Genomic DNA, 20,000 nt, shown 5'->3' on the forward strand with positions numbered 1-20,000 from the left:
CAAACTCTGGAACTCACTCCCACCCGACATCCGTAATATTGATTCTCTTCCCACATTCAAAACTCATCTCAAAAAATGAAAATAAAATTGCATACTCAGTTTAAACTCATCTCTTCTTTTATTATTTATAATTGTATCTGTGGTTTTATTGTTCTTGTTTGATTGTGAGGTGTCCTTGAGTGTTTTGAAAGGCACTTATAAATAAAATGTATTATTATAATATATATCACACACACACACACACACTCACACACACACACACACACACAATTTCCAAATTGTGGAGTTTTCATGAGACATGAGAATTCCATAGAGATCCATTTTGAAAATAATGGCACACTTTGGTTGTGAAATTCATTTGCTTCCTGGACCTGGACCACCAGTAAAGTGTGTGTGGCTCATCGACAAGCTACTTTGGCAGAGTGTGTGTTTTTGCATTCACTTTTTAATAAATCCAATAAAAATCAATTTAATTTGAATACCGTGCTCCTCTCGGAAAGCTTAGGAGACGCTGCAAATTGAAGGTGACCAGGTTGCAACTAAACACACTACGCATGGGGCGCATCAAATGCATCCCCCCTGCCCCCCCAAAAAATCTATTAACCCTTTATTACGATGACTGTGTGACAGGTGCGTCAACTGCAAGTTCTGTCAGCATGTCGAAATGCTCATTATAGTTGAAGAAAAAAGTCCACTGGCGCTCATCTTTTTTTTTTCCACCATAATGTCGACGTTCGGTCATCATTGTACTGTAGTATTGACACATATAGAGCCGTTGGGCAGTTAGTGAGCATCCATGGGACAAGTGTGCTCCACCGCTGATAAGAATATCAATGAAGTAAGTAATAGGCAGTAAAAAAGGAGGCAACTAAGCTCTTAACAATAATGTTTCAATTGCACCGGAAACAGAAATGAAATGTCTGCAACAAAGCCTTATTATGTACAATTATATACATTTTATATTACACTTGTGTAGATCACATTTGTTTCATCTTATGATCTGCTCTCTTAGCATTACGAGTCATGCCCATTCAACCTGGTTGCCTATGCGTTTCATTTCTCCCCTCTTGCCTGCTTTTGCCCTTTCCAGACAAGGGCAAAGAGGCTAATCCTGGCTCGGAGGCCCAGAAGGCTCAGTCAGCTTTACTTCTTCACTCCCCTGTCAGAATCTATTTTGTCTCTTCCGGTCATTTGGGACATTGTGTGCCCGTGCTCCTTTTGACGCGCGCTAGTTGGGTGTGTTCACGCCCAAAAGTGGCCCAACTGCCCCTTTCTAACTCGACCCATGTGCTCAGTTCGACTGTACTTTTGCACTAGACTTGCGCTAGACACAAAATAGGGCCCCTTTCTGTTTCCTTATGCCTCTATTATGTATACTAGCCCAAGTTGACCGAAGTTTACACAACTGGAGGAGCAGCACAAAGTCCATTGAAGTCAAGCATAAAAAAAAAAAAAATAAATGTGGCAACGAGTGTGATTATGGAAAGAGTTTTTATCGCAGGGCACCACTGCATTAAGATGCCCTTCCTTTTCTTGGTTGGCAACCAATTAAGGGTGTACATTATACTCTGGGCCTTCAAAATTAACCACCTATTTCAGTTTTAGTGAGCATGTTACTTGTCTGGCTTCCAGTATGTTGTTAGGAAAGCAGTACTGTGTCCTGCAGTTCCACAAGAGGTTGTTGGTTTTCACTCAACACTGTAAAAGGCTTGGTGCAAAAATGCTCATCCATTTTATCTCTGTGACCTTAAGTAAGCGAAAATCAGTGCTATCCCAAGACACTTAAGAGTGTGATAACGCAATGGTATTAAAAAGGCAATCGTCTGCTGAACAGCATGGAATCTAATATGGTTTTATGTCCAAACTGAGCAACTTAGGGCTCCACTGCGGCAATTTGCATGATTTTTTAATTTTTTTTTTTTTAAGGAGCAAAACGTCATGCTGCTTTGCTTGGTGAAACCAAAATCAAGCCTTCCAATTGTTGTCCTACGGCACAAATTTACATGAACATCCTTTTTTACATGCCCAAATGATATATATCATATTCAAATTGATAACAAGGTGGCAGCATCTGATGTAAATTTTCAACTGGTATTTCTCACACAAAACAGCATTTTAAGACAGGATCAGGGAGAAAAAAAAAGCATAATTTGCATCGTCAGACAGCTTCCGTTTATTACATATTTTGGAATGAACATCGATGTCCACTCACTGTCATTTTGGTTACGGCCACTCCAATGCATCGATAAGCAAGTGACTTTGTTCGAAAGGTAAGGTCACTGCTGTTCATCATCAAAGAAACAAGCATTTTTTTTGTTTCACTTTTGGCTCGGTCCCAATTTCCACACAGGGGGGGTGGCCATTTTGCCTGGAATGAACATCGATGTCCACTCGCTGTCATTTTGGTTACGGCCACTCCAATGCATCGAAAAGCAAGTGACTTTTTTCGAAAGGTAAGGTCACGCTGTTCATCATCAAAGAAACAAACTTTTTTTTTGTTTCACTTTTGGCTCAGTCCCAATTTCCACACAGGGGGGGTGGCCATTTTGCCATTTGCTTTTGACTCAAACTGACATCACATTCAAACAGTTCTTGCCGCAACGAAATTGTGAATAAAATGATGTCATCATCAAAATGAAAGAATCTGCTCAAGGGTTCATTAAATATGCCAAACCCCTGAAGCGTAGCAGCAGTATCAACTTCCTTTTAACTGCTATGCCTAATATGAAATACAAGAGATCTTCCGTCTACCATTACAAAGACGGCCTTCTACACAACTTCACGGTTTGTTCATTTTTCACTTCCGAATCAATCTACGCCAACTGTGATCTGTAGCATGATGGTTTTTGATTTTCCTATCAGATGCTACCTAGCTCACAGTGGACGAAAAATACTGCCAACAAAAACCTCACTCTGTCAGAGGACAAGAGTGAAATGACGACGACGAAAAAGTCAGAGTCATAATCGACAATTCGTGGATTTGTTCATTTCCTGGGGAATACAGACAAGCCATAAATTTGAAGTAGTTGCAGAAACCTGCTTTGTTTCAATTCCGTTGTGCTCAACTTCCTGCAGTGGCATGCTAGGAATGTTTCTTGACGTTACTACCATTTCCTTCTACGGTGTCTCAGGAAACAAGATGAAACACTTGCAAACTATAGAGAAATATTTCGATGAAGCGCTTAACGCAGGTGTTGCCCATTATGACAAAAAAAAAAGTTATGCTTATCTGACATATGTGCACAACAAAACCGTTTCCCTCTCTATTGTCAGCTTTGTGGCAAAAATGAATACTGTACTGCGTTTTAAGCAGCTGGCACCACTTTGGAATTCGCATTACTACTCGACTTTACTTTTCTGAACCGCTCATCCATGAAAAACAGTCAAACACGATGAAACACTTGCAAATTATAGAGAAAGATTTCGATGAGACGCTTTACGCAGGTGTTGCCCATTATGACAAAAAAAAAAAGTTATGCTTATCTGACATATGAGCACAACAAAACCGTTTCCCTCTCTATTTTCAGCTCTGTGGCAAAAATGAATACTCTACCGCGTTTTAAGCAGATGGCACCACTTTGGAATTCGCATTACTACTCGACTTTACTTTTCTGAACCGCTCATCCATGAAAAACAGTCAAACACGACCACCATGTACAGGACACGTACTGCTGAAACTTCACTACAGCTGTTTAAATGTTCACTTCTTGCAGTAGCAGCGGGAAATCAGAATCATGTATACATTATTTTAAATTATTACAACGTGGATTCACATGCATCACAGAACGTGATGGGACTCACCGTCCTATCCGCATGATTTGTCATGCCAAGTTGAGCAACTCTTGTCTCGCACCGGCAAAACTGAAGGAACACTTCTTGAATCTGATTTTTATTTTTCAGTAATGAAGGATTCGATGAATGTGCATATGAACTGGTTGGGTTCGGTACCTCCAATAAGGTTAAGAACCACTGCTCTAGTCTTGACTTTATGTCGCTTAATTTTTTTGAGGTCGCATGGACAATACATCTGCTTTTTACTCTCGCTGTTGGTCCTCATTCTGTCTCTCTCACGTTTAAAGTGAGAGTGGGAGTCGGTGATAAAGGCAAAAATGCCTTATCAGAAAACGAAATTACTCTCCAGCTCATTGTGAAAATAATAATGCATTCTTGTTTTTCGCCAGAGGAGGTCGCTGTAACTGGCGCTTCTCGAAATGATCTACTGTGTAATTTTAAATCAAATGCAAATTGGTTCGGTACTTCTGCGATTGGCTGGCAAACCAGTTCAGAGTGTACCTCGCCGACTGCCTGGAGACAAATGGGGTGGGGTCCAGCACACCCGCGGCACTGGTGAGAATAAGCAGACTTATATATATATATATATATATATATATCATCCACTGTCCATTACGGCAGCAACATTTAAATTTTACAGCAACAGGCTACTGTCGCAGTTTAAAGACTGTGAAAAGACACTCGTGTTTCATACTAGGTTACGGAGGTTTAAAATAATTTTCGCTCACATGAACGCGCTCGTGTGCAGGTGACGGCAGTCCACATTCTAATGTCTTATTGACTCTGTTGGTCTCTGTTATAACGACAGCCAAGTTGTTTTTTTTTGGTGCTCCGAAGAAAGCGTCGTCAGAAGAGGGTCGCATCTAGGTCTCTGTTATAACGACAGCCAAGTTGTTTTTTTGGTACTCCGAAGAAAGCGTCGTCAGAAGAGGGTCGCATCTGGCTTCCCTGCCTGGCGTAACAGGTGGTGCTATTTAGACTGCGGCTGTATTTGCTCCTTTCAAGCTGCAACAAAGACAGGATTCGGTGATTATGGCACATGCAGCCAGAGGCGAAGTCGTCATGGAGGAGTTTTTCAAAACGGTTCGTCTGCAGCTGTTCGTGTTTTTCCTCTCTTGTCTCTTCAGCTGTCTTGACATTTATGTGTGTACAGGTTGAGGAGCTGAGGAGCCTCATACAAAAGATGTCCTGCCAAGTCGACGAAGTGGAGAAAAGACAAAGTGCCCTTCTTGCCTCCTCAAACGCAGACAAGAGTAAGTGATGTGCTTTTGTGTATGTTTTCCTCACATTGACGCTCCATCCAATGATTCAACCAACAGCCACAGACTTGTTGAATGACGTCGACGGAAGTTAAGAGCTCCTGTGTTGGTTGCAAACGCTTGTTTGCACTTACCTTGTTGATGCTTAATTGCACGTAGAGACTACATGAAAACAAATTTGAAGCATCGAGTCCATTGGCTTGTACTGTCATCAGTGTTGTACTCTGACAGGATGCAGAAAAGAGCTGGAGCTGCTAAACAACAAAATCAAGACGGATGCAAAATTGTTCCAAGCCAAGTTAAAGAGTGGGTGCCATTTTTGCTTTCAGTAGACTTCAAGTGGTTGGTGTCGATTACAGTATATCCTGCAGCGGTGACTTGGAATGGATACATTTTGGTGCAGTAAACATGTATTGAATTTGATAAATGGTCAGTCACAAAGCAACTAAATGATAACTAGCTTGCTTTAGCACTAATAACAGGTGCGTCTTTAAATGGTCATTCATTTCATTAGTTTGATTCAAAAATTGAAACTCGTGGATTTTTTAAAAATAAACTAATATTCTCTTGGGATGGTGAATTTTGCAGTTTCCTTTGCTGTAAATTATAATCATCGTAATTGCAATTGTAAGAAAAATCTGTCTTAAATTTTTTTTTTAATAAAATTAAATATTCCAGGTTGTATAGTGTCCCGAAATGAATAAAATGTTCGAAAACATTCTCATTTGAGAAGCACCTGTAGATTTCTAAGCGTGGGATATGGTGACTGCTGCAATGCTAACACTCAGGATTCACATTATTAGTAAATATACTCGTTGCGTCTTGGCCTTACGTAATGCAGCAAATGGGCCGTTTGTTCAAAACTGCGTATGCGCTTGCAAGGCGTCATTGTTTACGACCGTGACCAACGTTGCTTTGCACTTGCTCATATTCTTGGTTCCGATATTAAATGAGCCAATATTTGTTTTGCAAATAGTGCAGCCAGACAAGGAAAACGAGTCTGTCACACCGAGAGTAGCCCATCATTTGTCCGTACCCTGCAAAGCATCGCAACTTTGTGAATGTTTCAAATTAAAACCAGCCAAAGTTAAGGAATGAATGTGTTTCTCTTAGCACTGCAAGATGATTTCCCAGCGGACTGCAGCCGCAACGGTGCCTCCGTGATGCAACGCATGAACAGCAATCAGGTTCTTTTTTTTAATTGATGTATTGATCGCACATGAGCCAGGCGCACGGTTCAAGTCACGAGCAACAATGGACAACGGGTGATGCGCTTTGGTGAGCCCTCCCAACCCAGTTACGTCTTCTTAACTGCTGTCGTCCTTGATGCCAGCATGCACACCTGACTCGCTGCTTTGCCGAAGTCATGACGAGTCATCACAACGCACAAGTGACCTTCAGAGAGAAATGCAAAGCCCGTATTCAGAGACAACTGCAGATTGGTGAGTGTGGGGGTTCATTTTTCCGGCCAAAGTCTAGCGCCGTATAAAAGTATTGCTTTGGCATCTGGGTGCCAACCCACTAAGTGGAAGTGAGGGACGTCGCTTAATTCATTGAGGCCATCGCCTTGTTTACGACGGGAGTGCTTTGCTGCCATTTTATGGCGTTTATAGGCAACAATCATAAATGCCTTGAGTTGAATGTGTTTTTGTCTCCTGCTCAGTGGACAAAGTGACCACAGATGAGGAGTTGGAGGAGATGCTGAACTGCCACAGCGTGACCATCTTCATATCTGATGTGAGCTGCACACTTGGAACATCTGAGACGTTAGCATCTCAAATGTCAAGAGGATGAAAGGTATAAAAAAAAAGTTTCTCTCTTCTTGCTTTCCAGGTCGTCGACTCTGGCGCTTCTCTCTCGAGCAAGGCCCTGAGCGAGATCAAGTCTCGTCACGAGGACATAATTCACCTGGAGGCAAGCATCCGACAGCTGCACGACATCCTGGCTGACACCGCCATGCTTCTGGAGAGTCAGGTTGGGATGGACATCATAAACTGCTTATCTCTTGCGATAGGATCTCAAAAGAATCATGGGCGTTCAAAGTTAAGCCGTTAGTTGTTGTTTTTTTTTACCTTCCACCAGGGGGAGTTGGTGAACAGCATAGAAAAGAATGTGGCAAGTGCCGCAGAATATGTGGAAGAGTCGCGAGAAGAGACGCACAAAGCGGTGACGTACAAGAAGAACCCTTACAAGCTAGTGTCCCTGCCGAGATTCTTCAAGTCCTTCAGGAGGAAAAGGGAAGCCAACACAGTCACAGGGCCAAACAGCTCAGACCAAAACCACAATGACAGAAACAATGCTCACTGAACCTTGACTGCACCATGACTCACACTGTCAACCAACCGGTCAAAATACTCCTTTCGAAATTAAATAGTCACCGTAGTCCTATCGAAAGACGCATGAATCAAGGTGGTTCAGGCCAAGTTTAGAAAACAAAAAAAAACATATATATATTTTTTTAAGAATACAAAACGCTCCTTTCCCATTTCAAAACAAGAGCCGTTGGAGACCATTGGCCTCCACCAAGGTCAAATTTTAGGGAGGATGTGGATTTATGCGCAGAGGACTGCCGTCGCTGTGAGTGAGACCCGCAAGCTGCAAAAAAAAAAATCAACCTGGGGGTCTGTGATACCCCTGACTGGCCAATAGATGGCGGAAGAACACAAGCACAGCGAGGCGAGGCCACTTCACCTTCCGCAAGCGTTTTTTTGCAACGCATATGGATCGCTCCCTGTGGTCCCTAAATATAAGAATATAGCCTGTCATTCAAGTCTACAAATCAGCTCCTAATTCCGTTTATGACTTGTTACATTTTCATTTCGGTCATGATGGAATGCATGTACTTTAATTGCGGGGATACAAATAAAACACTTGCTTCTTGAGCGTGTCGTTGCCTGAAACGTTCAACTCGTAATACAGGAGATGTCATCCCACCAAGAGTGAAATGATTATTCTTTTGCAGTGTTCCGTCACATTAGTTCTGCCGTGTCCAGCCATTCACTTGTCTGCCTCCGCTCCTTGATGTAAGACCAGCAGTGCAGTAACTCAGTTTCATGGCAGCGATCAGCCTTGTCCCTGCATCGTGGGAATGCTGCCAGGTTGAACCGAGTGACTCCTCTCCCTTCTCATCTCAAAGCGACCTGGCTAAGGTTTCACAGCAGTTTGCTGAAGGCTCCTGTTACTAAATGGGGAGCAAATGAAGCAAAATATGAGGTGGACGATGTAATTGGAAGAGTATAATCCGGAAAGAGGCATTTAATTGCATTGGACTTCCAAAAGGAACCAGACAATTTTTTTTTCTGTATAAAACTCGGTTTCTTTATTGGTGGTGACAACTTAAAACAACTGAGGGATGTGCACTGCTTAAGATGGTCGTGTGTATTGTAGGCCTGTTTGTTTGCTTAAATTGACAGGTCGTCTTGAACAAAACCCAAGTGTCCCCATGTTGGAATGGACTACAAAGAGGGATGGATGTTCAAATGGGAGCTAAGGACCGTCTCTGTTTGTCTGCCTCTCACTCTCAGCATAGCTCTCACTTCTTCACTTTGCCCTGGGCAGCCACGGCCTCCATGGCCTTCCTCACGGTCTCCTCGTCGCCTAAGAAGGACATGGGCTTCACGGGCTTCAGGTTAGCATCCAGCTCGTACACGATGGGAATTCCCGTGGGAAGGTTGAGCTCCATGATGGCGGCGTCAGACATGCCTGAGAAAACGCACGCACGGGGTCAAGTGAGTGTCCTCAAAATACGCATTGCGCACAATCTACAGTAATTTCCATTCAAACAACTTTTCATGTTATTGTGTGTTTGGGAGCCTATTGCACTCATTAGAAGTCACTCAGTAGAAGTAAATGTATCTGGAAGGCGTTCTTTTACAGTACACTTGAGCTTGTCGGAAAGCGGTCATATACAATTCCAGAAAAATGGCATATGAATTTAAGATTGGGGTGTGACACTTAAACATGCTATAAAAGCGCAATGTTTGTTTATTTATTTAGTTAGTTATTTATTTTAAACCAAAGTTGGTGGAATGCTCATGTAGAGGGTAGCATGTCTGCCTCATTGTTGAGAGGTTCTGGGTTTGAATCCCAGCTCAGGCAAGTGTGAGTTTGAATTTTCTCTCTCTCTCTCTTTTTCCTTTTTTTTGTTTTTTGGTGTGGCTTTCACTTGCATGCTAGGTTCTCGAAATTGTCCATAGGTGTGAATGTGAGTTGAAATAGTTATGTGTGTCCTACACTGGGCTGGCAACAAGTCCAGGGTGTACCCCGCCACTTGCCCAGAGTCAGCTGAAACAGGCTCCAGCTCACCAGTGACCCTCCTGAGGACAAGCGCTTTGCAAAATGGCTGGATGGAAGTTATCGGACTAACTGTCAATCTGACGATTTATAAGAGTTAATTCTGCCACTTTAAACAATAGAAATAGTGAGCGAGAAGACAAAGTGCAATGCTATTTACACTTCCAATGTACTTTAACAATGCTTGTGCCTTGAGGGACATAAACGGACTCTTACTATCCCTTATTTTTGTCCGTATTAAACGACATTTCATTTTGCCGTTGTAGCTTTCCGCATGTGTAAGTCTGTCCAACCGCTCCTGAAAACCTTTCGAGATAAAGGTCACGACTGTAATGGGAACCAGCCTTGTGACCCCCTCTCTTGTCCCCAGAGCCCACGGCTGCTATTTATATCCTGTGTGCGTGTGTGTGAGACTGTCTTTTTGTGTCCTTGTGTCTGTGAGTGCGTTTGCCAGAATGACTTTATCCATGATGGCGCAAGACTCTTTGACATCTACACATAACCGTCAATTTCTTTTGTCGTGGTTTTGTGCTCACCTTCAAGGTGCTTGACGATTCCCCGCAGGCTGTTGCCATGGGCCGCGATGATGACATTTTTCCCGGCTTTGATTTCAGGCACGATGACGTCGTTCCAGAAAGGCAGCGCACGGGCGATGGTGTCCTTCAGCGACTCGCACGTCGGCAGCTCGCCAGGCTTCAGGTTCTTGTAGCGTCTGGACTGGAGGTCGAGTCCACGGCGCGCCACGATTTAGCGCACAATTTAAGCAAGCACCTCATTTTATACTTGAATTTTCTGTTGGCTCACCTCGCTGATGATGGAGTGGTAAGGGTGGTCCTTATCCATGGGTGGAGGCGGGATGTCGAAGGAACGACGCCAGATCTTCACCTGCTCCTCGCCGTGTTTGGCGGCTGTCTCGGCTTTGTTGAGACCGGTGAGGCCCCCGTAGTGGCGCTCATTGAGGCGCCACGTACGGATCACGGGCAGCCACATCTGGTCCGTGCCCTCCATGATGGTCCACAAGGTCTTGACTGCACGTTTGAGCACAGAGGTGTAGCAGATGTCGAACTTCATGCCGGCATCTTTGATTGCCTTGGCTCCTCGCGTCGCCTCCTCCACACCCTTCTCGCTGAGATCGGCGTCGAACCAGCCGCAGAAGCGGTTCTCCTGGTTCCAGGCGCTCTCCCCGTGGCGGACGATCACCAGGCGATGAACAGCGGCCATGTTCGGAGCGACTTGACGTGACCCTCAGTCCTTCTAAGTTGTGCACACACTCTGGCTGACCCAAAGTGAGGCCCGCCTGACATTCCACTTTGCTTTTATAGCAACGCGAGGGCAGGCCCCAAGTGACTGGCAAGCCCCCCTCATGTTCCACTTGTGGGAGACTTTTCCCGACTGCGATGGACACACCCACTCGGCCAATAGGAGTAGACGCTTCAATGTGCTGCTTAGGAAGGCCAGAGGTTAGCCATTGAGCCAAAATAGCAACATGACTTTTCAAGTGAGGTCTGCTGAACAAAAGTGTAAAGATCGGACATGACGCTCTTGGCTTCAGATAGTTTAACTCTGGTGAAAAGTGACCGAGATTGCTGTGATATTTGGTCAGCTTTAGGCCGCAACGGGAGTCTGTTAAGTTACAGTGTAAAGTTTCAGAATGATTGGGAAGGTTGGGATTCCGTGGATGAAACGACATAATACTTTGAATCGTACAGAGATGCAGAGTGTCGCGGAAACGTGTCACGGCATCGAACCGGATGCTTCATTCACGTCTCATATGCAAGCGATACAAGATCGCAATCACATATTCTGAAATAAAATTGCTCATGTTCTTACGAGGATAGTTATGCTAAGATTTGACACTGATCGGGAAGTATACATTCAGCAACGTGAATGACACTTTTGTAGTTTGCAGCGGAGTACACTTGCTGCATTGCAGGTTGTCTCGTTTCGAGATATGATATTGATGCAAGCGCAGCTCGACTCCGCTGTAACATTACAACTACAATCATCATAGCTCAGTTTGTGCACTGACAGATGATTTGAAGCGCCTTACTTATTATTATGTTTTTTTCTTGGGTGTCAAAGTGAATCCTATATTATGACCAGTTGTATTTTTAGTGGTCAACGCCAAATTTGATGCGCATTTTTTTTCGACTGTCTTTCACCTTCTAAAAAAAAATAAATTAAAAAAAAATTGAGATTTTAAGATTCTGCATGTGTATACCCTGCTTTAATGTAATCGAGAGAACATCCAGCAGTCAAAAAAAAAAACCACGATGGTACCTTGCAGGATCTCTTTGAGGATTAGTTGCTGACTGAGTTGTAGGGAGAGGGCAGAAAAAGCACAAAGGATGAAAGTACCGGGAGAGTGCCGCAGGCTGCTCCTGCCCTGCTTGCTGCAGGCTGCTGAATGCAGAGTCATCGTTGACTGCAGGCGAATCAAGTTCACAACGAACTCGTTGAGAAGCACACTTCAAAGAAAGCTGCATCGCCACGTTTACAATTGAAATACTCCATGTCGACTTGTACGTTGTGGCAATGTTGTTCGTGTGTGATTTTTTTTTTTTTTTTCAAATTCAATTTAGGATGCCACTGCAAAAGTCAGAGGGGCATCTGGTCTGGACCAGACAGGAAATGGCACCACCTGAAGGAATAACAGGACCATCTCATTGTTGTGATGGCTCTGGAAATTGAGATTGCAGGATGCAGGTGATGCAAAAGAAGTATGGTGGATCGTTTTTTATTTTTATTTTTTTTAAGTATACATTTTTTTTAAATCAGAAAGGCAAATAAACTTTTCCAGAGGAATTTTTGCACCGATTCCAAATGTGCCCTCATTTTTCTATAGCGTGTCAGCTTCTCACGATAAGAATAACTTGGAATACATTTCGTAATATTGATGAATTAAGGGTTAGGTTCAGCAACGGGTGAACTTTTTTTTTTTTCCCCCTGAAATGTCATATCTGTCAGTTACAATGAACGATGGCATTTTTCGGAATCAAAGTCACTATCGTCCCGTTGCAGCCACACCCAGTAAACAGAGGCTGTCCCCTCGCCCCACTCGTCCAGGGATGAAGAAGTGGTGAAGGGCAAACAAACAAGGTCACGAAAGAGGAGCAGGGAAGTGAAGAGAAGCAAAAAGAGGTGAGAGAGGGGGGGGCAGTGCACCTTCTTATGGTTATTGCAATAAAATCCTTCATGTGTTTGTGACCACTATTAAGAAAAACGAAATCATATCGGGGGAGAAAGGCATGCCGAAAACATATCGCACAATGCGTCTGGAGTTGTATAGTTGTAGCTATAGCACAAGCAGGCAAAAAAAAAAACTAACACGATGAGAAAGAAAGGAAAAAAATAGCCTGGTCATGATACATGAGGTGCTGATTCCGAAACCGTTTCATCTTTTGAAGTGATTTTCAAAATGTGCCTTGCTGGCTCCCTCTACAGTTCAGTTGTATTTCACTTGAATGTGTTTGCATATTCCCATTTCAGAACTGTCTGTTTGGAATGAACCAATCATAATCAAATTCATATATGACAGGAATCAGCAATGCACCTGCCATCATTTAGTGCGTCTGATCAACCCCAAATATACTTTAGCTGTTCTAGCAAAATCATTTTTTGTTCTGTTCAATGTTTGTTCAAATGCTGACACAGCGGTACAAAAAAAAAAAACAAAAAGACAGGAAAAGGTGGCGTTTAACTTCATGATGACGTTTATTGAGCAAATGCGGCTGGGAAATCGTCGGTGATGAGTAAGGTCATGGGACTGCAAACGAGTAGCACCTCATATAGTTTCCATCTTTCATTTCAAGTCAGGTTCCTATGCATACACAAGAGTGCAAGACCCGAAGCACGAGCACAGTATTTTTCTGCGTTTGCACCCGGGGTAAAAATAACGGACGCGGATTCAAAAGCATGATTTTTAAGGCTAGCGCTTTGTCCGGCTTCGTTGGGAACCGCATGTGGTCGTTTGAGCGTCCTGTTGTCATTCGCCGCGGCAGCTTTGCAGTTTCTTTTTTGGCTGAGTTGCTATGTTCACGTTAGGAATAAGGCTACTTCAGCACGGCATGTGCGTGCGTGCAGAGGACACCCCCCCCACCCCCCGGCTTCCCTTACTTACACTCCAAAAAAAAAAAGTCATCCCATAATAATGAATCCTCGAGCATACAGCATCTTCTCTCTTGACCATACATACATAGGAGAGGAAAGCGCCCTCCTTCCCGGCCCCTGAGCTACAGCATGCAAAGCCCCACCCACCCCCGAAAACCGCAATCCCATCAGTTGAACTGCGGCAGGAACGGAAAAAGAGAAAGATGGCTCGCCCCCCGCTGCGTCTGCAAACATGCACTTCTAACATTTGTAGCGTTTGGCTTCTCTCTAAGGTTTGTGTATGTTTTATTAAGTCGCTCTAGCTGTATGGTGTTCTCTTATGTTAGTTCTGCTTGATTGCTTTGTTGGTCACGCTGACTGCCGCCGCCATCCGTCCACGTTGAGCCCGCCTCCTCAATCGCCTTCCGTCACCTGCTTGATGGACTGGCTGGAGTGCTTCTCCGTCTTGATGGTGGAGACGAACTTCTCCTGCAGCACGTCCTCAACTTCCTTCACCGTCTCGGTAACCGTGACGGACTTAGTGACCTGCTGCAAGCCGTCGCCCCCCGTGGTGATGGTCTCTACCGTTTTGGTGATCACCACCTTCTGGTTGCCGTCGTCCTTGACGGGGCTCTCGTCCACACCGTTGATGATCACGTCGGTCTCCTCGCCCCGCTTTTTCTCCTCTTCCTTTGGGCTGCTCTTGTCCAGGTCACCATTCATGGCGGCGTCTTTCGTCTTCTTGTCGTCTGTGGTGTCACTCTTTATGTCTTCGGCAGGTTTGGAGGTATCAGGTTTAGTCGATTCAGTCTTTGGCGAGTCCGGTTTTGCTGATTCAGACTTAGGGGACTCTGCGTTTGGGGAGCCAGCCTTTGGTGAGTCTTCCTTGGGGGATCCGGGCTTGGGAGATTCAGATTTAGGGGACTCCTCTTTTGGGGAGCCAGCCTTCGGTGAGCCTTCTTTGGGGGAAACAGATTTGGGGAATTCAGATTTAGGGGACTCCTCTTTTGGGGAGCCAGCCTTCGGTGAGTCTTTTGTCGGGGATGCAGGCTTGGTGGCTTCCGGTTTTGGGGACTCTGCTTTTGGGGGAGTAGTTTTCGGAGAGGTTTCTTTGGGGGATCCAGGCTTGGGAGATTCTGATTTAGGGGACTCTGCCTTAGGTGATTCTGGCTTGGGGGAAGTAGCTTTGGGGGATTCTGTTTTGGGGGAGCCAGCTTTTGGGGATTCAGATTTTGGGGAAGCAGCTTTTGGGGATTCAGATTTTGGGGAGCCAGCTTTTGGGGATTCAGATTTGGGGGAAGCAGCTTTTAATGATTCAGCTTTTGGGGATTCAGACTTTGGGGATCCACCTTTTGGAGATTCTGGTTTAAGAGAATCTGGTTTTGTCAGTTCTTCAGGTTTTGCAGCTTCTGTTTTCTGAACGTGTACTTTGGCTACAATTGTTTCTGTCACAATGTCTTCAACAGCAACCTTCTCATCCTCTTTCTTCCCCTGGTCTGCATCTGCCTTTTCTTCTTCGTCGTCTCCATCTTTGGATGCTTTGTCTTCATCCTCAGTGGCATCAGCTTCCTCTTCACTGGCCTCTTCCTCCTCTCCGGCCTTCACTTTCCCAGGAATGGTGTTGGACTCTTGAGATTTGGAGCACAGGACAGTTTCCTCTACTACCGCCTCCTCATCGCCCGCCTCCTCCTCTTCTTTATTGTCCTCATCCTCATCTTCTTCATTTTGCTCCTCATCACCTTCCCCTGCCTCTTCTTCCTCCTCCCCATCCTCTTCATCATCCCCCTCTTCCTCCTTCGCCGGCGCCTTCAAACTCACTTTCGCAGCAGTTGCAGTTACGACTTCCTCTTCCTCCACCTCGCCATCCTCTTCACCTTCCTCTTCGTCCTCCTCGCCTCCGCTGCCTTCGAGTGTGGCCGAGAGCTTCTGGGTTATTTGATCCAGGGCGTCCTCCATGTCGGCCTTGTCATCCTCCACCCTGGTTTCCTCGATGATCTCCTCCACAAACTTGTGTTGCACCTTCATCCTGGGAGGTTCTGATTTGGAAATTGAGATTCTGGTGGATGAAACGGCTGGCCGATGGGCGAAGGTGCTGAAGTGGGTCTCCTCGCCCTCCAGGAGTTTCCTGACGGGATTGTGAATGAGTGTTACAAGGATTACCATTTGTCGGATTGTCTTTCATTAACGATGTGAGAATCATTATAATCTCAAGACTAATTAATTGAGACTGAATCGACAGTGCCTCTGTTGGTTGCAGCCAAGTGCATCCACTTCTTTTTCAATTGATTACACCTTGCCGGCAGAATTCTTTTACCTACTCACTCGTGGATTATACGCACAAAATAAGAAACACTCGTGTCTGGTATGTATGTATGTAAATTACATACAGTGAGCACTGCATTAATACAAAATAAAATGTAACCAAAAAGCTTTTCATATAACTTTTTTTTTTTGCCTCACTCTTTGAAATCCATAATTCATAGTTCCGAGTCTCGAAATCCAATACTGTAATTACACGACAGCATTACTTTTTCTAACTTTGTCACATTTTGCGACATTGTTTGTTAAAATAATGATTTTTTTCCAGTGTCTCCTTTTTTGTTCTCCTTCATTTAAAAAAAAGTTTTCCTCTCTAGTTTCTTGTCTTAAAAAGGGCCATGAGTGCACATTGCACTTCTTATGATACGCTGACCCGAATCACTTCATGTGAAAGGAGACGCGAAGCGAGGCAAATCATGCGTTCTACAAACAGTGTAACAAATATAACGTCAAAAAGTTCGGAGTTCAGCGTGAATAATTTTTTAGGCTGCAAAATGGATGAATGTGAGTTTTATTGCAGCTACGAGGTGCAACAGTTTTTTTTGATCTGAATTGATGTAGCTCATAGCACGTTGTGCATCATTTTAACTCATCGTTTATTGAGTTTGTGTGGTCTCCCTGATATGTACCTGAAGTCTTTAAATTTGGAAAAGCTCCAGCTCACTAAGTTACTTAAAAAAAAAAAAAAAAAAGTTTGTCTCTTTTTATAATGGCCTTGTTGCTGAGAAATGCCTGGTGCTCTCTGCAGTTGAGTAAATAAACACTCTAAGTTCCAATATGAGGAAATATATGTGTTTGCATATTAGATTAATTTGTCCTTTTTTGTTTGAATCACGGGTGAGTCGGACCATATACCCCAGCTGAATAGAGGCAAATTTTGGAGTACCACCAGGACTAGTCGCGGGTCGATTGCAATTTAAAAATGACAGTTTTTGCCAAAACAAACATCTTGTGACTGCCTTTTCTCACTCCAAAATGTGCTAAACGTGCAGCCGCGAATGTTTCACCTGTATGCAGCGATCTCAATGTCCAGGGCCATCTTGACATTGAGCAGATCCTGGTACTCGCGTAAATGACGCGCCATCTCCCATTTGGTGCTCTTGAGCTCATTGTCCAGCTGGTGGATGGTCTCCTGGAAAACATACGCATACATTGGATTTCATGGAAAATTGTATGCTTCTGTTTCAGGATTAGAGAAAGAATGGAAGAACGTGACTTTGACATTTTGGCTCTGCAGTTGACACTTTAATATATTCTGACGCAGATATTTAAATACTCCCAATGTCTCCTCTTTTCAATATATGCACCCCGCCCTGGTGGAGAGGTGGTGTGACGCAAGGACGTGGCCAGTGAGGACATTGCGCCATGATTCTTACTCAGCAAAAAAATTCCAGCGCTAGAGTGAGGCCCGAGAGATTGATTCTGTTGCAGTCCTTCCCTTTAACTCTTTCGCGAGACTTTAAAAGGAGTCACTGCTCCTGAAGAGGAAAGAAAATGCAAACAATATGAAACGTTCCTTAAGGCATTAACCTATTTATAATATTATTTACCCGTCACAGTAAACACAAGGACTAAAACGTTTTCAAGTGGATGCGACGAATGAATTTGTGCGCAGGCATAAAAGTGCACTCAAGGCGCGCGTTATTTTAGAGGAGTTGCGTTTTGTGCAAGCGCACGTTGCGGTCCTTACATTACCTGCAGGCTGGCCAGGTCGCTGTTGTGGCGGTCCTCGATGTCGCCCAGCTGCCTCTCCAGGGAGTCTCTGGTGCCGCGCACCGATTCCAACTCCACAGTCTTGGACTGCAGCTGGCGCCGGTAATCGCTGATCTCGTCGCGAGCGCTCTTGATGGCGTCTTTGTTTTGTTCGGACGCCTCGTTCAACTTGGCGTAGTGGCACATGAACCAGCTCTCCACCTGCTCCAGGTTCTTGTCCGAGTGGCCCTCCAGCTCGCTGCGGATCTCGCGCAGAGCCTCCGTGATGTCGGCCCGCTGCGGGTCCCTCCTCTCCACGGTCACCTGTGCCGCCTGGATGTGGCCCAGAAGCTCGTTCACTTCCTCGTCGTGGTTGTTGCGGATGAAAGCGATCTCGTCCTGCAGCGATTGCACTTTCTTTTCCAGCTCGGATTTGAGCATGTCCGAGTCTCCGGCCTCTTTCTTGAGAACGCGGATGATGGCCTCGGTGTCCTCCCGGATGCGGGCTTCCTCGTCCAGGCGCTCCCTAAGCCTCTGGATGTCGTCCTCCAGGTGGTCGCTGTCGAGCTGGATCTGCGCCTTGTCGCGGTGGATCTGCTCCAGTGTGGCGCGCAGCTCTTGCAGCTCCTGGTCGAACAGGTCACCCAGCTGCGAGCGGGACACCTGCTGGTGCCTCAGGGCCTGGATCTCGTCCTCGATCTGTTTGTTTTGCTGCTCCAGGTAGTGCACCTTGTCGATGTACACGGCGAAGCGGTCGTTGAGCCCTTGGAGTTGCTCCTTTTCGTTGGAGCGCCGGGAGGACTCCGCGCTCAGGAGGGAACTTTGGCTCAGCTCGAAGGTGTCCAAGCGGGGCTTGTTGGCGCCCCTCTTGTACGACACGCTCACGCCTGAAGCCGGACTGGTCCGAGACCACGTCTGGGAGCGGTATCCGCCGGCGGAGGGGCCGGCTACGGAGCGGCTGTAGCTGTAACTGCTCGCCCTGCTGTCCGTAACTCTCCGAAAGGGGCTCCCTATGGCGTCCATCCGGCCAAGTGTGCGGGAACTAATTTGAGGAAACTGGCTCTGTGGCTGTGCTCTACAGTATGTGGCTGTGATAGGGGGTGGCGACGGGGAGTGTATGTATGCGTGTGGGTGCAGGTGTGAGGGGTGGATGGCTTCCACAGCGACTGCAACTTTCTCCTTGTGCACCTTATATATGATGAGTATCGGCATTGTCGCCGGGCAATTCGCGGCCGGCCAGGGGGTGGGGAGTGGAGGGCGTTGCTGAGATCACACCCTCTGCTATTGGGCAGTCCCGACCACGTGACCACATGATTACAATGCTGTATTGCATTGTGAGGTTTGTATTCTCTCTCTCTCTCTCTCTCTCTCACTCTCTCTCTTTCTCTCTCTCTCTCTCATATACATGTGTGTGTGTGTGTGCGTGTGTGTGTGTTAGGCTGTGAAAAAAACTGCAAAATTATTAAGTCCCGTATTGTCCTTATCCCGATAAAATTACAGCGAGACAAAAGAAAACACATCAGCACCTTGGACAGATCCTCATGCAAAAAAATGTTTTCAGCAAATTTTGAAATGGTGATTTTAGTTTATGAAATAAGTGAAATAAACTTTTCAAAGCTACCCGGCCCTGTGTGAAAAAAGTTCTTGCCCCACATGTCAAATCATGTACAGGTGTTAAACTGTGGTGAATCAGACTTTTGGGAACATTGATTTCAATTTCACTGATTATTCAATCAAGATATCACTTAAATAGAACTTGTCAGTTAAAAGATGCAACAAAATGGTACGATCAGTCATCTTATTTTTGAAAAAAACAAAAACAAACAAAAAAACTTCTTATGACCTTTGGAGAAATTTTGTGTGTGTCTTGTTCAAGCTGGTGTAAATGTAACACTGGATTTCAGTAAAAGAATTTCATACCAACAGTCAAACATCATGGTGGTCATGTGATGGTCTGGGTTTGCTTTGCTTATTCTGGACCCGGACCACTTGCTGTGATTGATGAAATTCTGCCTTTTGTCAGAAAGTCCTGAGAGAGAATTATTGACCACCAGATTTGTCACCTCAAGTAGAAGCGCACTTGGTTTCTGCAGCATTACAACGATCCAAAACAGCCACTTGGTTTCTGCAGCATTACAACGATCCAAAACACACTAGCAAATCAACTTCAGAATGAAAAGAAGCAAAAACAAGGTGAAGGTTTTCGGAATGGACTTGGTGAAGTCTGGACTAGCAATCTGACAGCAAATCAACTTCAGAATGACATAGAGGAAAAGAAGCAAAAACAAGGTGAAGGTTTTTGGAATGGACTTGGTGAAGTCTGGACTAGCAATCTGATTAAAATATTGTGACCTGATGTTTAAAAGGCTGTTAATTCTCGAGAACCCTCCGGTGTTGCTGAAATGAAGCAATTCGGCATGGAAAAGTGGGCCAAAATATCCCTACAGAGATGTTTGTAGTCGCTACTACATGCACTCTGCTTCTTATCCTCTGGATGATTGCATGCACATTCAAAAACCACTTACCACAAGTCACACACAAAAATATGCAGGAAGG

At 44.9% G+C, this 20,000-nt stretch overlaps 3 protein-coding genes across 4 annotated transcripts; 1 reads left to right on the forward strand and 2 right to left on the reverse strand.

Moving 5' to 3' along the window:
• The first annotated feature begins 4,513 nt into the window (after window positions 1-4,513).
• Window positions 4,514-7,933, forward strand: LOC109508092 (syntaxin-2-like). Its single transcript, XM_019857934.1, has 9 exons — window positions 4,514-4,581; window positions 4,660-4,875; window positions 4,946-5,045; window positions 5,283-5,357; window positions 6,165-6,238; window positions 6,385-6,493; window positions 6,715-6,788; window positions 6,885-7,025; window positions 7,134-7,933. The coding sequence occupies exons 2-9, from the start codon at window positions 4,825-4,827 to the stop codon at window positions 7,356-7,358; spliced, it is 849 nt and encodes a 282-aa protein (XP_019713493.1). The 5' UTR covers window positions 4,514-4,581; window positions 4,660-4,824; the 3' UTR covers window positions 7,359-7,933.
• Window positions 7,934-8,341: 408 nt separating this feature from the next.
• pgam2 (phosphoglycerate mutase 2 (muscle)) lies at window positions 8,342-10,649 on the reverse strand. Its single transcript, XM_019857935.1, has 3 exons — window positions 10,149-10,649; window positions 9,881-10,061; window positions 8,342-8,753 (listed from the first exon to the last, which is right to left on the reverse strand). The coding sequence occupies exons 1-3, from the start codon at window positions 10,563-10,565 to the stop codon at window positions 8,584-8,586; spliced, it is 768 nt and encodes a 255-aa protein (XP_019713494.1). The 5' UTR covers window positions 10,566-10,649; the 3' UTR covers window positions 8,342-8,583.
• Window positions 10,650-13,034: 2,385 nt separating this feature from the next.
• Window positions 13,035-18,685, reverse strand: nefma (neurofilament medium chain a). 2 transcript variants are annotated; one of them, XM_019857933.1, is made up of 4 exons: window positions 17,448-18,685; window positions 16,760-16,884; window positions 14,768-15,558; window positions 13,035-14,722 (listed from the first exon to the last, which is right to left on the reverse strand). In XM_019857933.1, the coding sequence occupies exons 1-4, from the start codon at window positions 18,654-18,656 to the stop codon at window positions 13,848-13,850; spliced, it is 3,000 nt and encodes a 999-aa protein (XP_019713492.1). In that variant the 5' UTR covers window positions 18,657-18,685; the 3' UTR covers window positions 13,035-13,847. The 2 variants fall into 2 exon arrangements, with proteins under 2 accessions (XP_019713492.1, XP_019713491.1); XM_019857932.1 differs by having other exon boundaries at window positions 13,035-15,558; window positions 17,448-18,682.
• Window positions 18,686-20,000: the final 1,315 nt, after the last annotated feature.

The sequence above is a fragment of the Hippocampus comes genome, unplaced genomic scaffold (genome assembly GCF_001891065.2).
Source record: "Hippocampus comes isolate QL1 unplaced genomic scaffold, H_comes_QL1_v1.1 scaffold162, whole genome shotgun sequence".
NCBI lineage: Eukaryota > Metazoa > Chordata > Actinopteri > Syngnathiformes > Syngnathidae > Hippocampus > Hippocampus comes.

Excerpts from the sequence above, each read along its gene's own strand:
- nefma (XM_019857932.1), bottom strand. The coding sequence starts at position 18,656 with ATGCCGATACTCATCATATATAAGGTGCACAAGGAGAAAGTTGCAGTC. Across the intron at positions 16,885-17,447 it reads GCGACCTGGCCAGCCTGCAG|GAGACCATCCACCAGCTGGA; the intron begins GTAATGTAAGGA and ends TATGTTTTCCAG. Across the intron at positions 15,559-16,759 it reads ATTGAGATCGCTGCATACAG|GAAACTCCTGGAGGGCGAGG; the intron begins GTGAAACATTCG and ends CAATCCCGTCAG.
- pgam2 (XM_019857935.1), bottom strand. The coding sequence starts at position 10,565 with ATGGCCGCTGTTCATCGCCTGGTGATCGTCCGCCACGGGGAGAGCGCC. Across the intron at positions 10,062-10,148 it reads ACCACTCCATCATCAGCGAG|TCCAGACGCTACAAGAACCT; the intron begins GTGAGCCAACAG and ends CTCGACCTCCAG. Across the intron at positions 8,754-9,880 it reads AATCGTCAAGCACCTTGAAG|GCATGTCTGACGCCGCCATC; the intron begins GTGAGCACAAAA and ends GCGTTTTCTCAG.
- LOC109508092 (XM_019857934.1), top strand. The coding sequence starts at position 4,825 with ATGGCACATGCAGCCAGAGGCGAAGTCGTCATGGAGGAGTTTTTCAAA. Across the intron at positions 6,494-6,714 it reads TCAGAGACAACTGCAGATTG|TGGACAAAGTGACCACAGAT; the intron begins GTGAGTGTGGGG and ends TCTCCTGCTCAG. Across the intron at positions 7,026-7,133 it reads CCATGCTTCTGGAGAGTCAG|GGGGAGTTGGTGAACAGCAT; the intron begins GTTGGGATGGAC and ends ACCTTCCACCAG.